A 17,452-nucleotide genomic window follows, 5' to 3' on the forward strand; every position below is an offset into this window, starting at 1 on the left:
GTACATATCACAGGGAACTCTGGTGGAACCACAATCTGTTGACCTTCCAGAGATTCCACTCTCCAATGATGATTCAATGATCAATGAAGTGAAAACTGCCATTCGATCACTAAAGAATGGAAAAGCATCTGGAATAGATTGAGTCACCACTGATGTAATCAAAGCTGAAGGAGATATCTTATTACATTGACGGCATGTGCTCCTGACATTGATCTGGCAGTCAGAACGTACCAATGACATAGAAGAAAAGCTGTCAATAGCTATCATTGTACCAATTTTGAAGAAAGACAATAGTCGCAAATGCAAGAATTACCGTGGTATTAGCCTCCTTTCCATCATCAGTAAAATTTTTATGATCATTCACAACTCAGGCTGTAGAAATACCGTGAACAGACCAGCAGAGAAAAACAGGCAGGCTTCAGGCCAGAGACTGTTATGATCAAATTTTTTTACTCCCAGCCAACTTATCCCGTCCCATATTATTCCTGACATATCTTGGGGTTGTGACTTGCTGACTTTGACTGGTTGACCCGAGATATCTCGTTTCAGCATTGGAATATTTTTGAAACTAGATGTCACTAGTCATTATAATTTTTATATTAAAACTAACCTTTGAAATATAATTTCAGATGATACAATAGCCATGATTATTTTTTCAAAAATGTGAAATTTTCGTTAAGCTTAACACTGACAAAAATTCAACATGGTGCACCATGCAACAGGGAAAAATTTCAACATCAGATAGGTTATAGAAAAAAAAATTAGAAGTGGACACTGGACAGTCATTGTCTTCATTGACTTCAAATCTGAGTTTGACTGCATCCATGGCCAGCCCTATGGAAAGCACTAGATGCTGAACAAGTCCCGCAGAAGAACATTTGACTGCTCCAGGCTTCATATTGTGACTTGACAAGCTTAGTGCAATCTGAACCGAGCTTTCAGAGGAATTTTCCATCCATTCTGGTGTCTGCCCCCTACTCTTTCAACACAGTGATCAATGCAGTTATGAAAAAAGCATCTGAGGGCAGAAATGGGGTACGGTATGCTGAAAACAGTTTCATGACTGACTTGATGTTTGTCAATGACAGTGCTCTGTTTCCTGACACTGACATTGAGGCCACCAATGCTCTCTCTGCATATTACCCAGTCATATGACTTAAAATCAATGTAGTTAAAACCAAAGTTTCGGTCACAGATGGATTGCAAGCCAATGTTCACATAAATGAAGTCTTAATTGAATAAGTGGAAGAATTCAAACAAATACTTGGGATCATTGATCCAAGAGAAGAAAGTGTCATCTACCTATGATGTCAATAGTTGTATAGGTCAGGCAACCTCAGCATTTGCCTCACTAAAATAATGTTTATAACGGAAAACTAACATCACACTTAAAACTAAAAATCACTTATTTCAGGAATTAATCATACCAATTCTTCTCTATGGATATGAAATGTGGACTTTACTCAAATTAAACCTAAAAAAACTCTAGGTTTTCCAAATGCAATGTTTGCAACAGATCCTAGGTGTTATCTTTCATGATTGCCTACAAAATGAAATTATTCAGACCTATTGCAACAATCAGCCAACTGTCAAAGAGACCATTCAACTGAAAACATTGAGATGGTTTGCCTATGTCTGTAGAATGGCCGCCAGCCAGATACCGTGTAAGATGCTCTGGCAAAAACACACCGCGGGCTGGAAAGTACAGAGAGAAGCACCTAAAAAGACATGGTCCAACCAAATTGAGAAAGATCTGCAAAATCAGCAACTAAGCCTCAATGATGCCAAAACTATAGCCATGAACCAAAAAGCATGGAACACCATTATTAGTGCTATCCAAATTCATGCAGCACCTATAGCTGCATATGGGCTCTAGAGGAAACCCCCATACCTATGCTAGATAAAGGATAAAAGAAAGAAAGAACAAGTTTTGTAAATCTTGAAAATCTTTAAAAGCTAGAGGAACCACTGTACGGTACTAGAATATGAATCTATCAAAAAAGTTTAAGGAGTAATGTTATTAATTATGAGATCTGGACTTAGTTGTACCATGGAAATAGCTCAAATACTTTTTTATTGTTGGTAGAATCATCTATTGTTACTAAACGTTTTTGGTTTTTATTTATATTTTGATATATTCATCTCCATGATGAGGCAATTCTTTTTTAAGCATCCCCGATGATAATTGGTTAAGCTTAAAAGCACTTGGACATATTTTTAGTTTAGTCTGGTTTGCTACATGACTATCTTATAAATCTTATTTTTTTTGAATGGACACACTAAGTTATACTGTATTCCAAATTATTTAAAAAAAGTAAAAATTCTAAGCAACATTTCATTTGTCAAAATATTCAATTAATGGACACAAAATACTGTTATCCTGAAATGTACAGTACTTTATCAGGAAAGAAAAAGTTTATTCCCTTGAGAAGTATACATGTGAACAATATATACACTAATATTTATTAAAAAAATTAGATAAGTCATTTATCTAACTGGATTCTAATAATATAGAGTTCATACACTTATTAGATGAAATTTTTTCTTATACAAGTCTTTGTCTAATAAGTCAATGTCTATCTTGCAAAGTGAACATAAATTTTAACAGTAAATAATTACTATGTATTTAAAGATTTTCTCAAAACAAAATAAAAAAATTTGTGAACTTTTCATAATTTATAGTTTCTGGTTTCCTCAATAATAATTTAAAAAAAAAAGATAAAATTTTTATGTAAACTGTAAGTTGATTTTTGTGTATGAAATTAATTAAAAAGTAATCTTGTTAAAGAAAAAAGGAAAACACAATAACATCATTTTGATCTTACTTCTTCATTTAAAAGTTTCTCTTCATCTTCAACCGATAGCTGAAGAGAATCATCAATTATTTCCATACCATTATCATTCTGAAAAAAATTTTTCTATAATTATTAAATATAAAAATAACATTAATACTACATATACTTGTGTTCATATTTTAATCCAACTTTTCAGAACACACAAACAATTTTTATGTATTAATTAATTTTTCAATCTTGACAGCATTCGGTCTCCACATTAAATAAAAACTATATTATCAACAGTAATTGAAATGTATTACTTCTAATATTGCTAAGCTAGTTTTGATAAAATCAAAATATGAATATATTTTAGAACGTACTAAATACATTTTAAAATAATTTCAAAGTTAAGAAACAAACAAAATTTTGAAATTATAACTGGAGTATTAACAATTTTAATATTTATATTTCACATGTTTTCTTAATAGTGTAATTAATAATGTTTGAATATAAAACCGACATTACATACAGTAAAATAAATTTAAAACATATTCAAGATAAGTTGTAAAAAACTATTTTAAATAAGATTTCAAAAAACATATTTTTATTTCAGACAATTATTAACAAATCTTGGCAAAATGAATGAAATATCTAAATTTGTTATGTATACAGGGTGGCTATAATTAAAGATTCTTTATTCAGAGAACTCTGTAACAGTAACCAATAAGCAAATTAATACCAAAATCTATATACAAACTATGCAAAAGACGAGGAAAAGAATTTTTACAAAGTAAAAAAATTATTTTAGTTCAAATACTTATGATAAGAGATGCTTTGGCATGTGCAGTTTTGAAATATGATTTATCATGGAAATGTTGCAACTTTGGCAGACTTAAAGGATCATATTACACTGCATGTAAGAAGCATCACTAGAGAGTAGTTGCAATCAGCTGTAAACACACTGTTCATTGCTTTCATATTTTACACCTGAATAATGGGGCACACATTGAATAACATTCCTTACATCAATAAACAGCCTCTTCAGAAGGTATGTGTCTCTTGCAAAATGAATGTGTTTTCATTATGTTTTTGTTGTTCTGTTTCATGTATTTTCCTGTAAAGTGCAATCTAGCTGAAGGCTTTGAACTAAGATTTTTTTTGGAAAATCCTTTTCTGCATTGCAATTGGTTATAACTACAGAGTGCTCTTAATAAAGAAACTAATTATAACTAACCTTTAATAATACTAAGTAGAGATAAAAATTATAAATCTTCCCAACTGTAATTTTAAATCTGATTTACTTTCCAGTAAAATAAAATAAAAACAGAAAAAACAAAAATGCTATAAATAATTTTGTGAATCATAAATACTTAAATACTTATAATTCAGAAAATTAGAAACCTTTATTATAAACAGCAAAAACATTACTTTAGCATAAACTCTTTTTTTTGTTATATATACACTCTCCTCCAAAAAATAAGAACAAAAAATGAAAATCAGATAAATCAGAAACTATTCTAGCAGTTTATTTCAAATTTTACAGTAACATAGAATAGGACTTTTTTTTTTATATGAGTTTTGAATGTATAGTGTTATATATTAGACCTGTGCTTGTTTGAATCATTTATTCACTTCAGGACCTAACAAATACTTTACCTAGCTTATCAAACTATTGTGATCAAAAAGTATCACAAATGGTTCATTTAAACTGCATGCATGGAAGAAGCTTTTTCATTGTTTTTTGTTGTTTGGTACGACGACTTTCATTGACATCCAATAACAATCTGTACGTCCTCGTCCAATTTTTGTTTGCAAATAAATGCTTATTTTGTGTGTAAAAAATTTTTGTGCTGGCAATTTTTTGAAACACTGAATGTAATTGAGCAAAGAACATGCATTAAATTTTGTTTTTGAAACAGAATTACTTCTACAAAACATTAGAAATGTTGCAAGAAGTCTTTGGTGATGATAGTCTATCAAAAACAAGAGTTGTCAAATGTATAAAATTTGATCATTTTGTACTACTTCAAGGAAGACAAAGAACATGTCGAAGATGAACCATGCTCTGGCAGACTATCCACTTCAACTGATGAACACACCACACCACTCAAGTCAGAGATATGGTGCTCTGTGATCACTGTTTAACAATTAAAGACATTACTGAATATGTTCCAGTATGATTTGTACCTTATCAAGTAATTTTAAAAGATCACTTGTGCTTGCAATGCATTACATCTTGAATCATCCCAAAAACATTGAATTTTTACCAAAAAACAGTGTTCAAGTGGCCGAGGAAATGCTTTCTTGAGGCAAATTGTTCTATCATTCTAAAAAGCACCATTACAATAATGAAACACGAATCACTGAAACAGCTCATCAATCAAGTGAATAACACTGAAAAGGCGAAGCAAGACTGACAAAACCACATCAGTGTCAAAATTCAGGTCATGTTGACTGTTTTCTTTGTTGTGCATCACCAATTCCTTCCATCTAGTCAAACTGTCAACAAAGAATATTATTTAGGAATTTTGCATTGTTTGCATGAAACAATTTGTAGAAAACAACCTGATAAGTGGGAGAAAACTAATGGATTTTGCATCATGATAATGCACCTGTGTTCACAATGTTCTTGTTATTCATATATTTTTGGCCAAAATTTCAACAAATACAATTCTGCAAAAACCATAAATATGGTATCATGTGACTTTTTCTTGTTTCCTCAATTAAAATTTCTGCTTAGTGATCACCATTTTGTTGAATGATGCCATAAAACAAAATTTGGTGAAAGTGCTAAAGGGATGTCACAAAAACAACTTTAAAGCATGTTTCAAGGATTGGAAAAAAAAAAAAAAAAAACATTGGAATAAGTTAAATTCAACTGCCTTCAAAAATCTGGAATTTTTGGTTAAATTATAGAAATATACTTTTCACACATTTCCAGCACTAACTTTACACACTAAAACATTTTTGGCCCAATTTACAGGTCTGAATCAGATTAGAAGCTGTCCAAAGATGAAGCAGTTATGTTGCATTCTGAAGTGGAATAATTCAAAGATTCCATGACATTATTTAAAATTCTTAGGTGTTGTAATTTGGTATTTTTAGATTTAAATACAATGTAAGAATTTTAAAAAATGTCATGTAATCTTCAAATTATTCCACTTTAGAACATAACATAACTCCTCCTTTAGACAGCTTCTAACCTGAGGAAAGTCTAAATCAGGCCAAAACATTTTTTTCAGCATGTAAAGTTAATACTGGAAATGTACAAAAAGTGTTTTTCTGTAATTTAATTGACATTAAGTATATTGCAGTAGGAGGGAATTAGTTTGAAAAGGATGAAATAAATTTTGATGAATAAACTCAAATCTTGCATTTTATTGAACCATTCCTGACACTTTCTGATCACAGGGTATAAGGTTTTAACCATAATGATATAGCAAAGTAGATCTTGCTTTTTCAAAGTTTGTCCTGAATGTATAGAGAATACTGATTTGTCCTAATTTATTTTTTCAATGTCATTTTTTGTTTTTTATTTTTATTCATACATTATAATTATTTTGTCTATGATTCCCATAATATTGATTTTAATTAAATATTTATCTAAATTTAATTCAAAGTTTTATGTGAACTGTTCTACTTTTTAAAACAAAAATGGCTCCATAGAAATGTTACTTCTAAATAAAAATTTTGGCTTCGATAAATAAGCAGCATACTTCTGATTAATTTAAACATGGTGCCAAGTTTTCAAAATTTGTAATTTTCAGTTACAAATTTTGAAATTAATATTAATTGTAAATTAATAATAATCAAACTATTGATAAAACACAATGAAAGTGGGTTTTTTAAAAATCTGTTTTATTACCTAAATTAAATTTAGTTTTTTCAAGGAACAAATTTTATTACACAAATGTTATTAGCCAATGCTAAACTGTCACAGACAATTTATTCATCTAAAAAATCCATATACAGTGAACCTCCATACAACATGAAATACATTCAATAAATGAAGTCTCAAATTTAATCTCATGATCACTAGATATGAAGAAAACCATAAAAATTTCAATATATTTTGACTTGACTGAATCATTAATGATTTTAGCAATTTTTTGTTAGTCAAATGACTAGTAGTACTATCATAGTCTATTATTAGCATCTTTGCATTGTATAACACTTTGTAACTCAAATTAGACAACTTAACATGCATACTTTATTAAAAAAAATAGAAACAGAATAGAAAATAAAAATGTACATGTATTTATATTTTCTATTTTGTTTCTATATGTACTGTATTTGTGTTTTCATATTTATAAAAACTTTTACATTTTGTTATGTGATTATTTGTGTTATCACATGCTTCACTTTGACCATCTTATAAACTTCAAGAGATGTGTATATATATACACACATACATATAATACACAAAAGGTGTGACTTTTTTGTATTTCAATCCCAATTTTTAGTGTATGTTTATCAGAATCCATTCAAAATTTAAAGAAATGTGCATTCTTTCCAACAAATCAATTAAAACCTCTACCTGAATATATCTAGAAATTAGTCTTTCAGGAGTGACCTTTGTTAACCTTTTTTAAAATTGTGATATTTGAAAAGGAATAATTTTATGGTTTTTATCACGTGTGTTAAAGATTGTTTTTTCTTCTTTTAGTTAATATATAATAAATAAGGATTTGTTGCTATAAGTTTGATTATAGATAATTTGAATTTAAAGTAAACAAACACAAAAATCAATATTTTTAAATTTTTTTTTATAATTACAACATTTTAAAAAAATCTATACTTGATTCTGGTTCAGTAATGGTTTATTTTCATTCTATTGACTGTTTTTTTTAACCATCTGACAAAGATTTGTGATGATGTGTGCAACAGAATTTCAGTTTTGTTTATACACCATCCCAGTCAATATACAAATTACTCCATAAAAAATGCAATTAAGTGCAATAACTGTGATGTTTCTGCTTATTTGTATTTAAACTTTAAAAACAACTTCATAAATTTATAAAATTAATTTACTAATTTTGTAGCTCTATATTTTCATAATTTCCATTTATAAAGATGGAAATAATCTTTTGCATATTGAATTAAAAATTGTTTGATAAAATATGTAAACTGAATTAAAAGCAAATTTAATTAATATTACATATGTAATATATAATTTGTTCCAAATATGCATTTATATCACTTTTTAATAATATTTTATTTCAAAATCATTTTGAAACTCAAATAAAAATAAATACAATCAAAGTAAATGACAAAAAGCTGAAGCCAAAGCAATCTGGATAAGTCCAACAATTTTTCACTTGCAGATTCAAGCAAAATTTAGTAACAAACTGAATTAAATATAAAAATATTTACAATAGTCAATAAAAATTATATTTATATATATAGTAGACAACTTACCTTATCATCATCATCATCTTCTCTTCCTTCTAAACTATCCACATTGCTATAAGTTTCTTCTTCATTACCAGTTAATGACCTCTCTAATAATAATAATAACAAACTTTCTTCACAAATCAATTTTTCAATTGAAAAAAAATCATTAACTTACAACTATATTCAAATTCCTAAGTTTTCAAAAATGTATGACATTAGGACAATTTAGCATCCAGGATTTATGTCTGTCTACATAATTCAAGCAAAAATGACATTTCAGTCCATACAAAAATTGTCATTTCAATCCTTCAGAGGTTGTGCATGCAGAAAATTGCCACAGAATGTTGATTATGTCTTGTTGAAGATGTTGTATGTAGGTTGTACAGAAGTGCATTTCAGTATTCACTATTCATGGCATGTCATCACTTGTGTCAAGTGACCTTCCTGTTTCTAACCATTTAGTTGTTTCTGAGCTTTCAATTGGGTAGTATCATATCTGTGATGTACGTACTTACCACCACTTGTCTTGCAATGTTAGTATAATTTGTGTTTACTTTTTTATTCATTTTTTTCATATATTTGATAGAGTAGCTTACATTTTGCATACTTGTTACACAAATATCTTTATTTAACAATGTTGTACATTCTTAAACTTATATTAGTTTAAAAATACACTAAATAGCTTTCAGGATGCCTACATTTTTGGAATGTTTCTGGCTTTCCATACAGCTTTGATCCAGGAAGAGTTGAATGAAACTTTAGAACAAGTTGTGAGGGAACTGATGAAAGAGAAGGGCCAGAAGAGACTAAGATATTAAAACTGAGTCAGAGGCACAGAAGATTTTAAAAAACAATCAAGACAGTGACCCTGAACAATCAGCTGATGGGATGGATGACTTTTAGAAGAAAAGAATAGTAGAACAAAATTGGTCTGTCAAAAATATGGTAAAAATGTCTGCAATAAACAGTCTTATAATCACTAAATATGCCTGTGTAAAAGTGAGCAACAGATGGGGTGGACTGATCTATTTTTAATTATCTAGATGCTTTATAACTGCAATTGTTCAATAAAAAGTTTATTTTATTCATATTTTTAAAAAAAATCAAATATTGGAAGATATAAAGTAGTGATGGGACGATTAATCAAAATCAGAAAATTCGGACATTTTCCAGGTATCAGAATAAAAAAAATCTTTTTACAATTACTCCACATTTTATAAGAAAATTATTTGTTTTGGTTGAAGATTAAGCATTTTAAAATTTATGATAATAATTAAATATTTAAAAAGAATACATAAAAAAAAAACTAAAATGTCTTCATTTTCATCATGTTGAATCACCAGGAACAACAGTCTTTCAATGGAGAGACAATCTTTTATTAGAGGCTATGCCTCTGTAAATATATGCAAAACAGTTTTAAAAGTTCATAGGTGACAAGCAAACAATTAAAAAAATACATAATTTCTTTTTAAAAAACAACTGACAAATTTAACAGAAATTAGTAGCAAAAATGATCAATTAAAAATGTTTTTGTGTTGTTTCACACAGAATATTACTAAAAAATTAAAATAAATTTAAATTTGATTATTTCATTAATTTTTGTTTCATAAATCTGCCTGATTTTGAAAAATTTTAATTATAAGTGAGTTAACATTAATTTAACTATCAAGCTATCTAGTTTCAAATCAACCCAGTAGTTGGCAAAATAGTATAACATGTAAACAAAATTATATTTTAATTAAAAAATACAATATAAAATTATTTTTAATGTTTACTATGTTTACTTATAATGACAAAACAACTTTATTATAATTATGAAAGTTTTTGTTATGATTCACAGATGATGCTATAATACATTATACTTTCAAATGTGATTTGATCGATTCTGAGTAAAAATCTTTGCCAAGTTTAATGCCGTTTTGAGTTTTAAAAATTTATTTTTCAAGATAAGTCAGTCTAGATATTTGTGGCTCAAATGAATTCAAAAATTGGTTAACTCATGACAATGATATTTGTTCAGCTCGTTGCATCATTTGCCAAACCTCATTTAGTATTAAATATGATGTAGTTAAATCATTTATATGACATGCCCATTGCAAGATGTGTGAAAAAAGTGCATCTTTCCCTTCCCTAGTCATTGTGTTGGCCAACGAAGCAGTTTTCAAAGATGGCAACCCTGGATGACATAATGGGATAGTTCATTGAGTAAAAGGAAATTAGCTGTAATTTCTTTGGGAATAATGTTGCAATATTAACTTTATCTGAAATCAGATTATAAATTGATTTTATAGTACACAATAAAAGCATGTGTTTCCATGTATAAATGGAGAATTTTTGGCTTTCTTTCAAAAGATTGATTCTGGATTTCCCAATCATTTTCCATTCATAAGCTTGATGTTTATTAATTTGTATGTATCACGCTCATAATGTAAACTGTTAATTTTTCTAAACTAAAATAAACTTTAGAAAGTATTCAAAAGAATCAAAATTGGGAAAAATTTTATCATCTCATCACTAATATGAAGTAATATTGTATATGCATTGTAATAGTTACGTGTCCTCTCACAAAACACTAAAGCAAAGATGGGCAAGCTTTTTCTAGATAAGACCACAGATGCAGGCCACACACAAGAGAGAGTAAAAAAAAAAAAAAGCTAGTAAATCACAATTATTTATTCACATATGATTATAAATTAATGTAAGTATGCTAATTTGACTTCTGTCACTTCTTTTTCTTCTTGGATATACAAGTAACCCCCGTATAACACGGCACTTCTATAGCACAGATTCACTCTAACATGGTTTGAGAATTGGGAACATTCCCTGTATAACATGGTGCTTTTATAGCACGGGTTCACTCTAACATGGTTTGGAATTAGGTAAAACCCTCATACAACATGAAATGTAATAAATTGATGATGCTCATGCTCAGATCATCATATAGGATGAATATTTTCTGGTAAAATATTTACTTAAATAATAAACAAGTATTTTACCCACGAAAAAAATCTACTACATAAAGCTGAAAAACCGGATTCTATCACCGTATGCTAAAAATGGCCACTAGGGGCACCCCTAGCTAGTATTTAAATTAATAATATAAATTATTTTATATTTTTACAGTATAATATTCAGTATATTATTATTTTTATTTGTAATTTTGTATGTTATTTCAACTTGTGAATAATAAATCCAATTTAAAGAAGGATTTAACAGCATGTTTTTTAATTCTTGGAACCTAACCCCCCATTTTGCACTAGTTCTTTGTTTCATATAACACGGCAATGTTTTGGAACACAACTCCCGTGTTATACAGGGGTTACCTGTATTATGTTCTGTCACTGACATGAACATAATATATTCAAGATATTTGGTTGAATATTAGTCACTGCTAGTTTTAAATCAGTTTTGATGTGTCTGTTAGCCAATTTCTTGTTTTAATTTATACTAAATTTTTACTAGCTTGTAGAAAATGATGATAGAGTTTTTGCTGAGTATTTTAAGTTAAGAAATTGATATATTTATTAATATTTTGTGTGATGTGGGTCGTGGGTTGCCCACCTCTACTCTAAAAACACATTCATCAAAGGTTAACTTTTTCATGTCATATTACTGATAAAAGCAATTAATATGAAGTTCTCTCTTTTTCTTTATAATTTTACATTGCTTACATCAATCCTTTTAGAGAGATAACCAGATAAACAGATATAGTATTCCTTCATTTTTGTGGGGAATAGGTTCAAAAACCCCAGATGTTTGAAACCTTGAATAATACTGAACTTATATAATACAATAGCCCCTCATTATATTGCAGATTTGGATATATCACACTTTTTTTCTTTTTGCAATGAAATACTGTATTTTATTCCTACCATTGTCCTTGAAACTGCAGGTGAAACAATAAATTTGTCAAGATCTAAATAAGCAAAACAAGTGGACAAATCAATTATCAATTTCCTATCAATATTTATATCAATTTCCACCTTTTACAGCATACCTTAAGTATGCTGTAAAAATTCAGTCATTATGTTTCCTTTTGATATAAAAAGTTGTTTATTTATTAGTTTTAAGTACTGTTTCCATATTTACAAGTTTCTGTGAAATTTCAAATTCACTGCATTATTGTGTAAGGAAAAGATTTTTATTTCTGAATGGAAAGTTTGAAAATTTTTATACAATACTAACTTTATTTTGCTTTTTAGAGAATTTTTACTCTGTAATTTTATAAGTTTTGATGTTCTGTTATATATGTGCTATTAAATATGTTCAAAATTTATTTTTTAAATTTTCAATTACTGTATTTATAATTTTTATTGAAAAATATAAATTACTCAAATTTTTAATAAGCAATTTATTATGAAATATAGTACTGTATAATAAAATTGTTGTTTTTATATCGACAGTATTTGTCTTTAAATGTCATTATTAAAAAAACAATAGTGCTAAATTGGTATTCATGGTATTGATATGTAAACATCAATTAATACAATATAACCAAAAATAAAATTTAGTATTGAGAAATTAAGCTTATTTTATATCAGAAATATTTGCTGATGAAGGAATAGAGGATAGAGATTCTATAGCATGCATAATCTAATTAGTATAAGCCCAGAATTTTTAGTTCTTGGTTATATTGCACCACCAGATATATTGCACTTTTTCTTTGTTCCCCTGACAAGCATGATGTAACGAGGGGCTACTGTATATATTTTAAAATATACACATATCTGTGATACAATTTAAAAATTAAACAGTCATATTAAGCAAAATAAATTGTAGAAAGCACAGTACAGTAGAGCAATACTATAAGCACAGATATTGTTTATTCCAGGGAGTGGGAAACCTGAGGACCACATTACTGTATTTTGTACAGCTCGCATAGCACAAAATATTAATAAATAGCTTATATCAATTTTCACCTTTTACAGCATACCTTAAGTATGCTGTAAAAATTCTGTCATTATTTTCTACGACTTATGTATATGAACAGTTTTTTCTGCAATAAATAGTAAAAACAAAAACAAGAAATCGGCCAACAGACTCACAGTAAAACTAATTTAAAACTAGCAGTGACTAATATTCAACCAAATATTCCAGATATATTACGTTCACATCAGTTCCAGAAGTCAAATTAAGTATACTTATGTTAATTTATAATCATACATGAATTAATAATTGTTAATTTTTGTAATTTTTTTTTTCTCTTGTGTGTGGCCTGCATCAGTTCAAAAGTTTTAAATGTGGCCCTTATTTAGAAAATGGTTGGCCATTCCTGGCTTACACCATGGATACTATAGTGCAGCAACAGTAAACCTGAAACCTATGTAACAATTTCAATGAATCCACACTGAATGTTCAGAAAATATTAGGTTTTTATAAATTATAAACTATTCCCTTTTGGGATATTATATGTTCAATTATATTTTCATGAGTTATGGCCTGAGGAAGACATATCAAAACCTAGACCTACAATATTTTGTTACACTTTACACAAAACCTAGTTTTGTGTAAAGTGTTAGTTTAATTCTTTGGACAAATAAAATCTTTTTATTCTTTTGCCTTAAGTAACCTCTCTGTCGATGATGATAATAATAATAATAATAATAATAATAATATATAATAACTCTCCCGTGGTCACCACCTGGTCGTGGTGGGAGAGCCCAGTAATTTTACTGATCCATAGGGCAATGCAGGCTGGAGCATAAGCTCCTGGTAGGGACACCCATGCCAGTAAGGTCTATGGGGAGAAATGAAGCTAAGAGTGACCACGCCCACATTCTGTGGAGATATTCATCATGGTAATAACTAGATCAAAGTGTGATACCGGCTCGGACGTCGCCCGGGTTAACAAGGTCCGCGTTCGTGGGTTAGGCAGAGGCTCACGTTCGAAAAATAGGTCACAGTCTCCCTTGGTTACCGGTGGCGAAAGCAGCACCGGCCCAAGCATGGCTACTGCAATGCCCTCAACAGATGTGAGGAACCAACCCAGCCTTGGTGTTTCTGTGGCAATGCATCCACAGACCACAAAGGCTGGAAAACCACGCCAACGGATGAAATGGACAGTAGAAATGAACGAGTTTATCATCCGTACTTATTACACCATCACAGAACTCGAAACAAACATGACAGCATACAGACAACAACTACACCATAGATTCACACAACAGTATCCTCACCTCACTGTCACCGAACAAAGGGTTGTTGATCAAAAAAGAACAATTATACACAACAACCTTATTCCACAAACAACACTTGAACTTATCAAACAACAGGTTGCTGATCAAATACATCAACAGACAGAAACATCTAACATTAATGAAGATCATGTAACCTGTCAGGATAATCCAGCAACAAGCATTGATAATAACACACATACAACAATTACCACTAATGATACTACAGACACTTCCTCATCCATCACTGATAACATAGACATGGATTTAGTTAATACGCTCTCACTTATATTTCAGGAAACACTCACTAAATATACAGGTACAGATCCCACACAACGACCACGAATACCAAAAATCAACACGTCAAAGGAAGTAGGAAAAACACTAAATTATGTAAACACTCACTTACTACCACACTACATTCATTCAATTTCTACACTCGCAGACATTCATACATTAGTTTATGCTGGAGCAGTCACAGTAGTGACACACCATGGACTGAAAGTACAATCACAGACAAATACACAGAAAACACAATTCTATCACAAGCCTGCCTGGCAGAGAAGAATAGAAACACAAATAAATGACATTAGACAGCAATTAGGCAGGCTAACACAATACACTAAAAACAACATAACACCCAAATTAAGGAAACAGCTCAAAAACATTTTCAAGAAAATAAAAACACACACAAAACATGAACATCACAACACACGCATTACAGAATACATTGATACACTAAAACAAAAACTTGCTGCCAAAGCACGTAGACTCAAACGATACAAAACATGTACACTACGAAAACAACAAAATAAATTATTTACAAACAATGAAAAACTCTTTTACAGACAAATTAATAACAAAGCAAACACTGATACACAGCACAGTGGCACACCAACAGAAGAAGAACTCACAACATATTGGTCTTCTCTTTGGTCCAGTGCTGTCACGCACAATGCTGATGCAGGCTGGATCGAGGAGGAGAACAGAAACTTGCACAACATACCAACTATGCCCTGTGTTGAAATAAACATACATGATTTCCAATACACTGTTAACAGAACACACAACTGGAAGACACCTGGTGTAGACAACATTCACAATTTCTGGTACAAAAAGTTTACATCACTGCACCAGGAACTAGCTAAACATCTAACACACATCATCATCAATCCACAAGACATGCCAAATTTTCTTACTCAGGGCATCACCTACATGAAACCTAAAAACAACAATACCACAGACCCCACACAATACAGACCAATTACATGTCTTCCAACACTCTACAAATTATTGACATCCTGTATTGCAAACAAAATATACAAACATGTTGAAGAACACGACATTCTAACAGAACAACAAAAAGGTTGTCGTAGAAACCACAGGGGATGCAAAGAACAGTTACTCATAGATTCAGTCATTCTACGGCAAGCACACAGACAACACAGAAACATACACATGGCATATATAGACTACAGAAAAGCATTCGACAGTGTTCCACACAGTTGGCTGCTACATATTCTACACATGTACAAAATACATCCATCACTCATTGCATTCTTTCAAAACACTATGCAGCACTGGAGAACAACACTACATCTCAGGGTTAGTAACACTTCCATACAAACAAACCAAATTTTTATTAGGCGAGGAATTTTTCAAGGAGATTCCTTGAGTCCTCTCTGGTTCTGCTTAGCCCTGAACCCATTATCCAACATGTTAAACAACACGCAATATGGTTACAATATCAGACACGAAAAAACAACACAGTTTACACTGTCACATCTCATGTACATGGATGACATAAAACTTTATGCATCCACACAAAAACAACTTCATCAACTCCTACAAATCACACATTCATACACCAAGGACATACAAATGGAATTTGGCCTAGATAAATGCAAAACACTTCACATAGAAAAAGGAATCCTGAAGAAAGAAGATTTTGCACTTGGAAATGGAGACGTTATTGAATCCATGGAAGAGGGCGAGTTCTACAAGTATTTAGGATTCCAACAGGCCAAACTAACAGAACATACACAAATAAAGCAAAGATTAATTAAAGAATACCAAAGTAGGTTAAATGCTATTCTCAGAACACAGTTAAATGCAAAACACACAGTTAAAGCAATAAACACATATGTCATCCCAGTACTCACATATTCTTTTGGAGTTATACATTGGACTCACACAGATCTTGAGCAACTCCAAAGGAAAACAAGAACTACACTTACTAAGCATAAACAACATCATCCTAAATCCGCCACAGAAAGATTAACCCTTCCACGTAAAGATGGCGGACGTGGCCTGATTGACATAGTTAACCTTCACTACAAACAAATACAGTCACTGCGAGAGTTTTTCTACAAAAAACAAGAAACATCACAATTACATAAAGCAGTAACTCTAGCAGACTCGAATAACACACCATTAAACTTACACTCACATCATATGGACACAACACAACATATAAAAAGCATAGACACCATTAAGCAATCGTGGGCTCGAAAGGCACTCCATGGCAGGCATCCTTACGATCTGGCCCAGGATTTTGTTGACAAAACTGCGTCAAACAGCTGGTTAGCTCGGGGATGCCTCTTTGGGGAGACGGAAGGATTCATGATTGCCATACAGGATCAGGTCATAAATACTAAAAACTACAGAAAACACATACTCAAAGATGCAACACTCACAAATGACACTTGCAGAAAATGTCACATTATGCCAGAAACTATACAACACATCACTTCTGGTTGCAAGCTCTTGGCACAGACAGATTATTTACACAGACATAATCAAGTAGCAAATATAATACACCAAGAGCTTGCAAAGAAACACAAATTAGTAGACATCCACAAACCATACTACAAATACATTCCACAGACAGTATTGGAAAACAACACGCACAAAATGTACTACGACAGAGCCATAATCACAGATAAAACAATTTACCACAACAGACCAGACATCACACTCATTGACAAACACAATAAAATCACATACATTATAGACATATCCATTCCAAACACTCACAATATACAAAACGCATGCACTGAAAAAATTAGCAAGTACACAGAACTCGCTCAGGAAATAAGGCATCTGTGG

At 30.6% G+C, this 17,452-nt stretch overlaps 1 protein-coding gene across 3 annotated transcripts in view; it reads right to left on the bottom strand.

Annotated features, from left to right (window-relative positions):
- Window positions 1–17,452, bottom strand: part of LOC136980492 (SAFB-like transcription modulator) — an 84,729-nt gene that overhangs the window by 54,800 nt on the left and 12,477 nt on the right. For 2 of the 3 annotated variants that reach the window (XM_067276620.1, XM_067276619.1), the window contains exons 3-4: window positions 8,196–8,278; window positions 2,826–2,903 (exon numbers count right to left, since the gene is read on the bottom strand). In XM_067276620.1, the coding sequence (XP_067132721.1) occupies window positions 2,826–2,903; window positions 8,196–8,278 (161 nt within the window). The remainder of the gene's footprint in view (window positions 1–2,825; window positions 2,904–8,195; window positions 8,279–17,452) is intronic. The other variant, XM_067276622.1, reaches the window with a different exon arrangement.

Source organism: Centruroides vittatus, unplaced genomic scaffold (genome assembly GCF_030686945.1).
Source record: "Centruroides vittatus isolate TY-2023 unplaced genomic scaffold, ASM3068694v2 contig_7, whole genome shotgun sequence".
Taxonomy (NCBI): Eukaryota; Metazoa; Arthropoda; class Arachnida; order Scorpiones; family Buthidae; genus Centruroides; species Centruroides vittatus.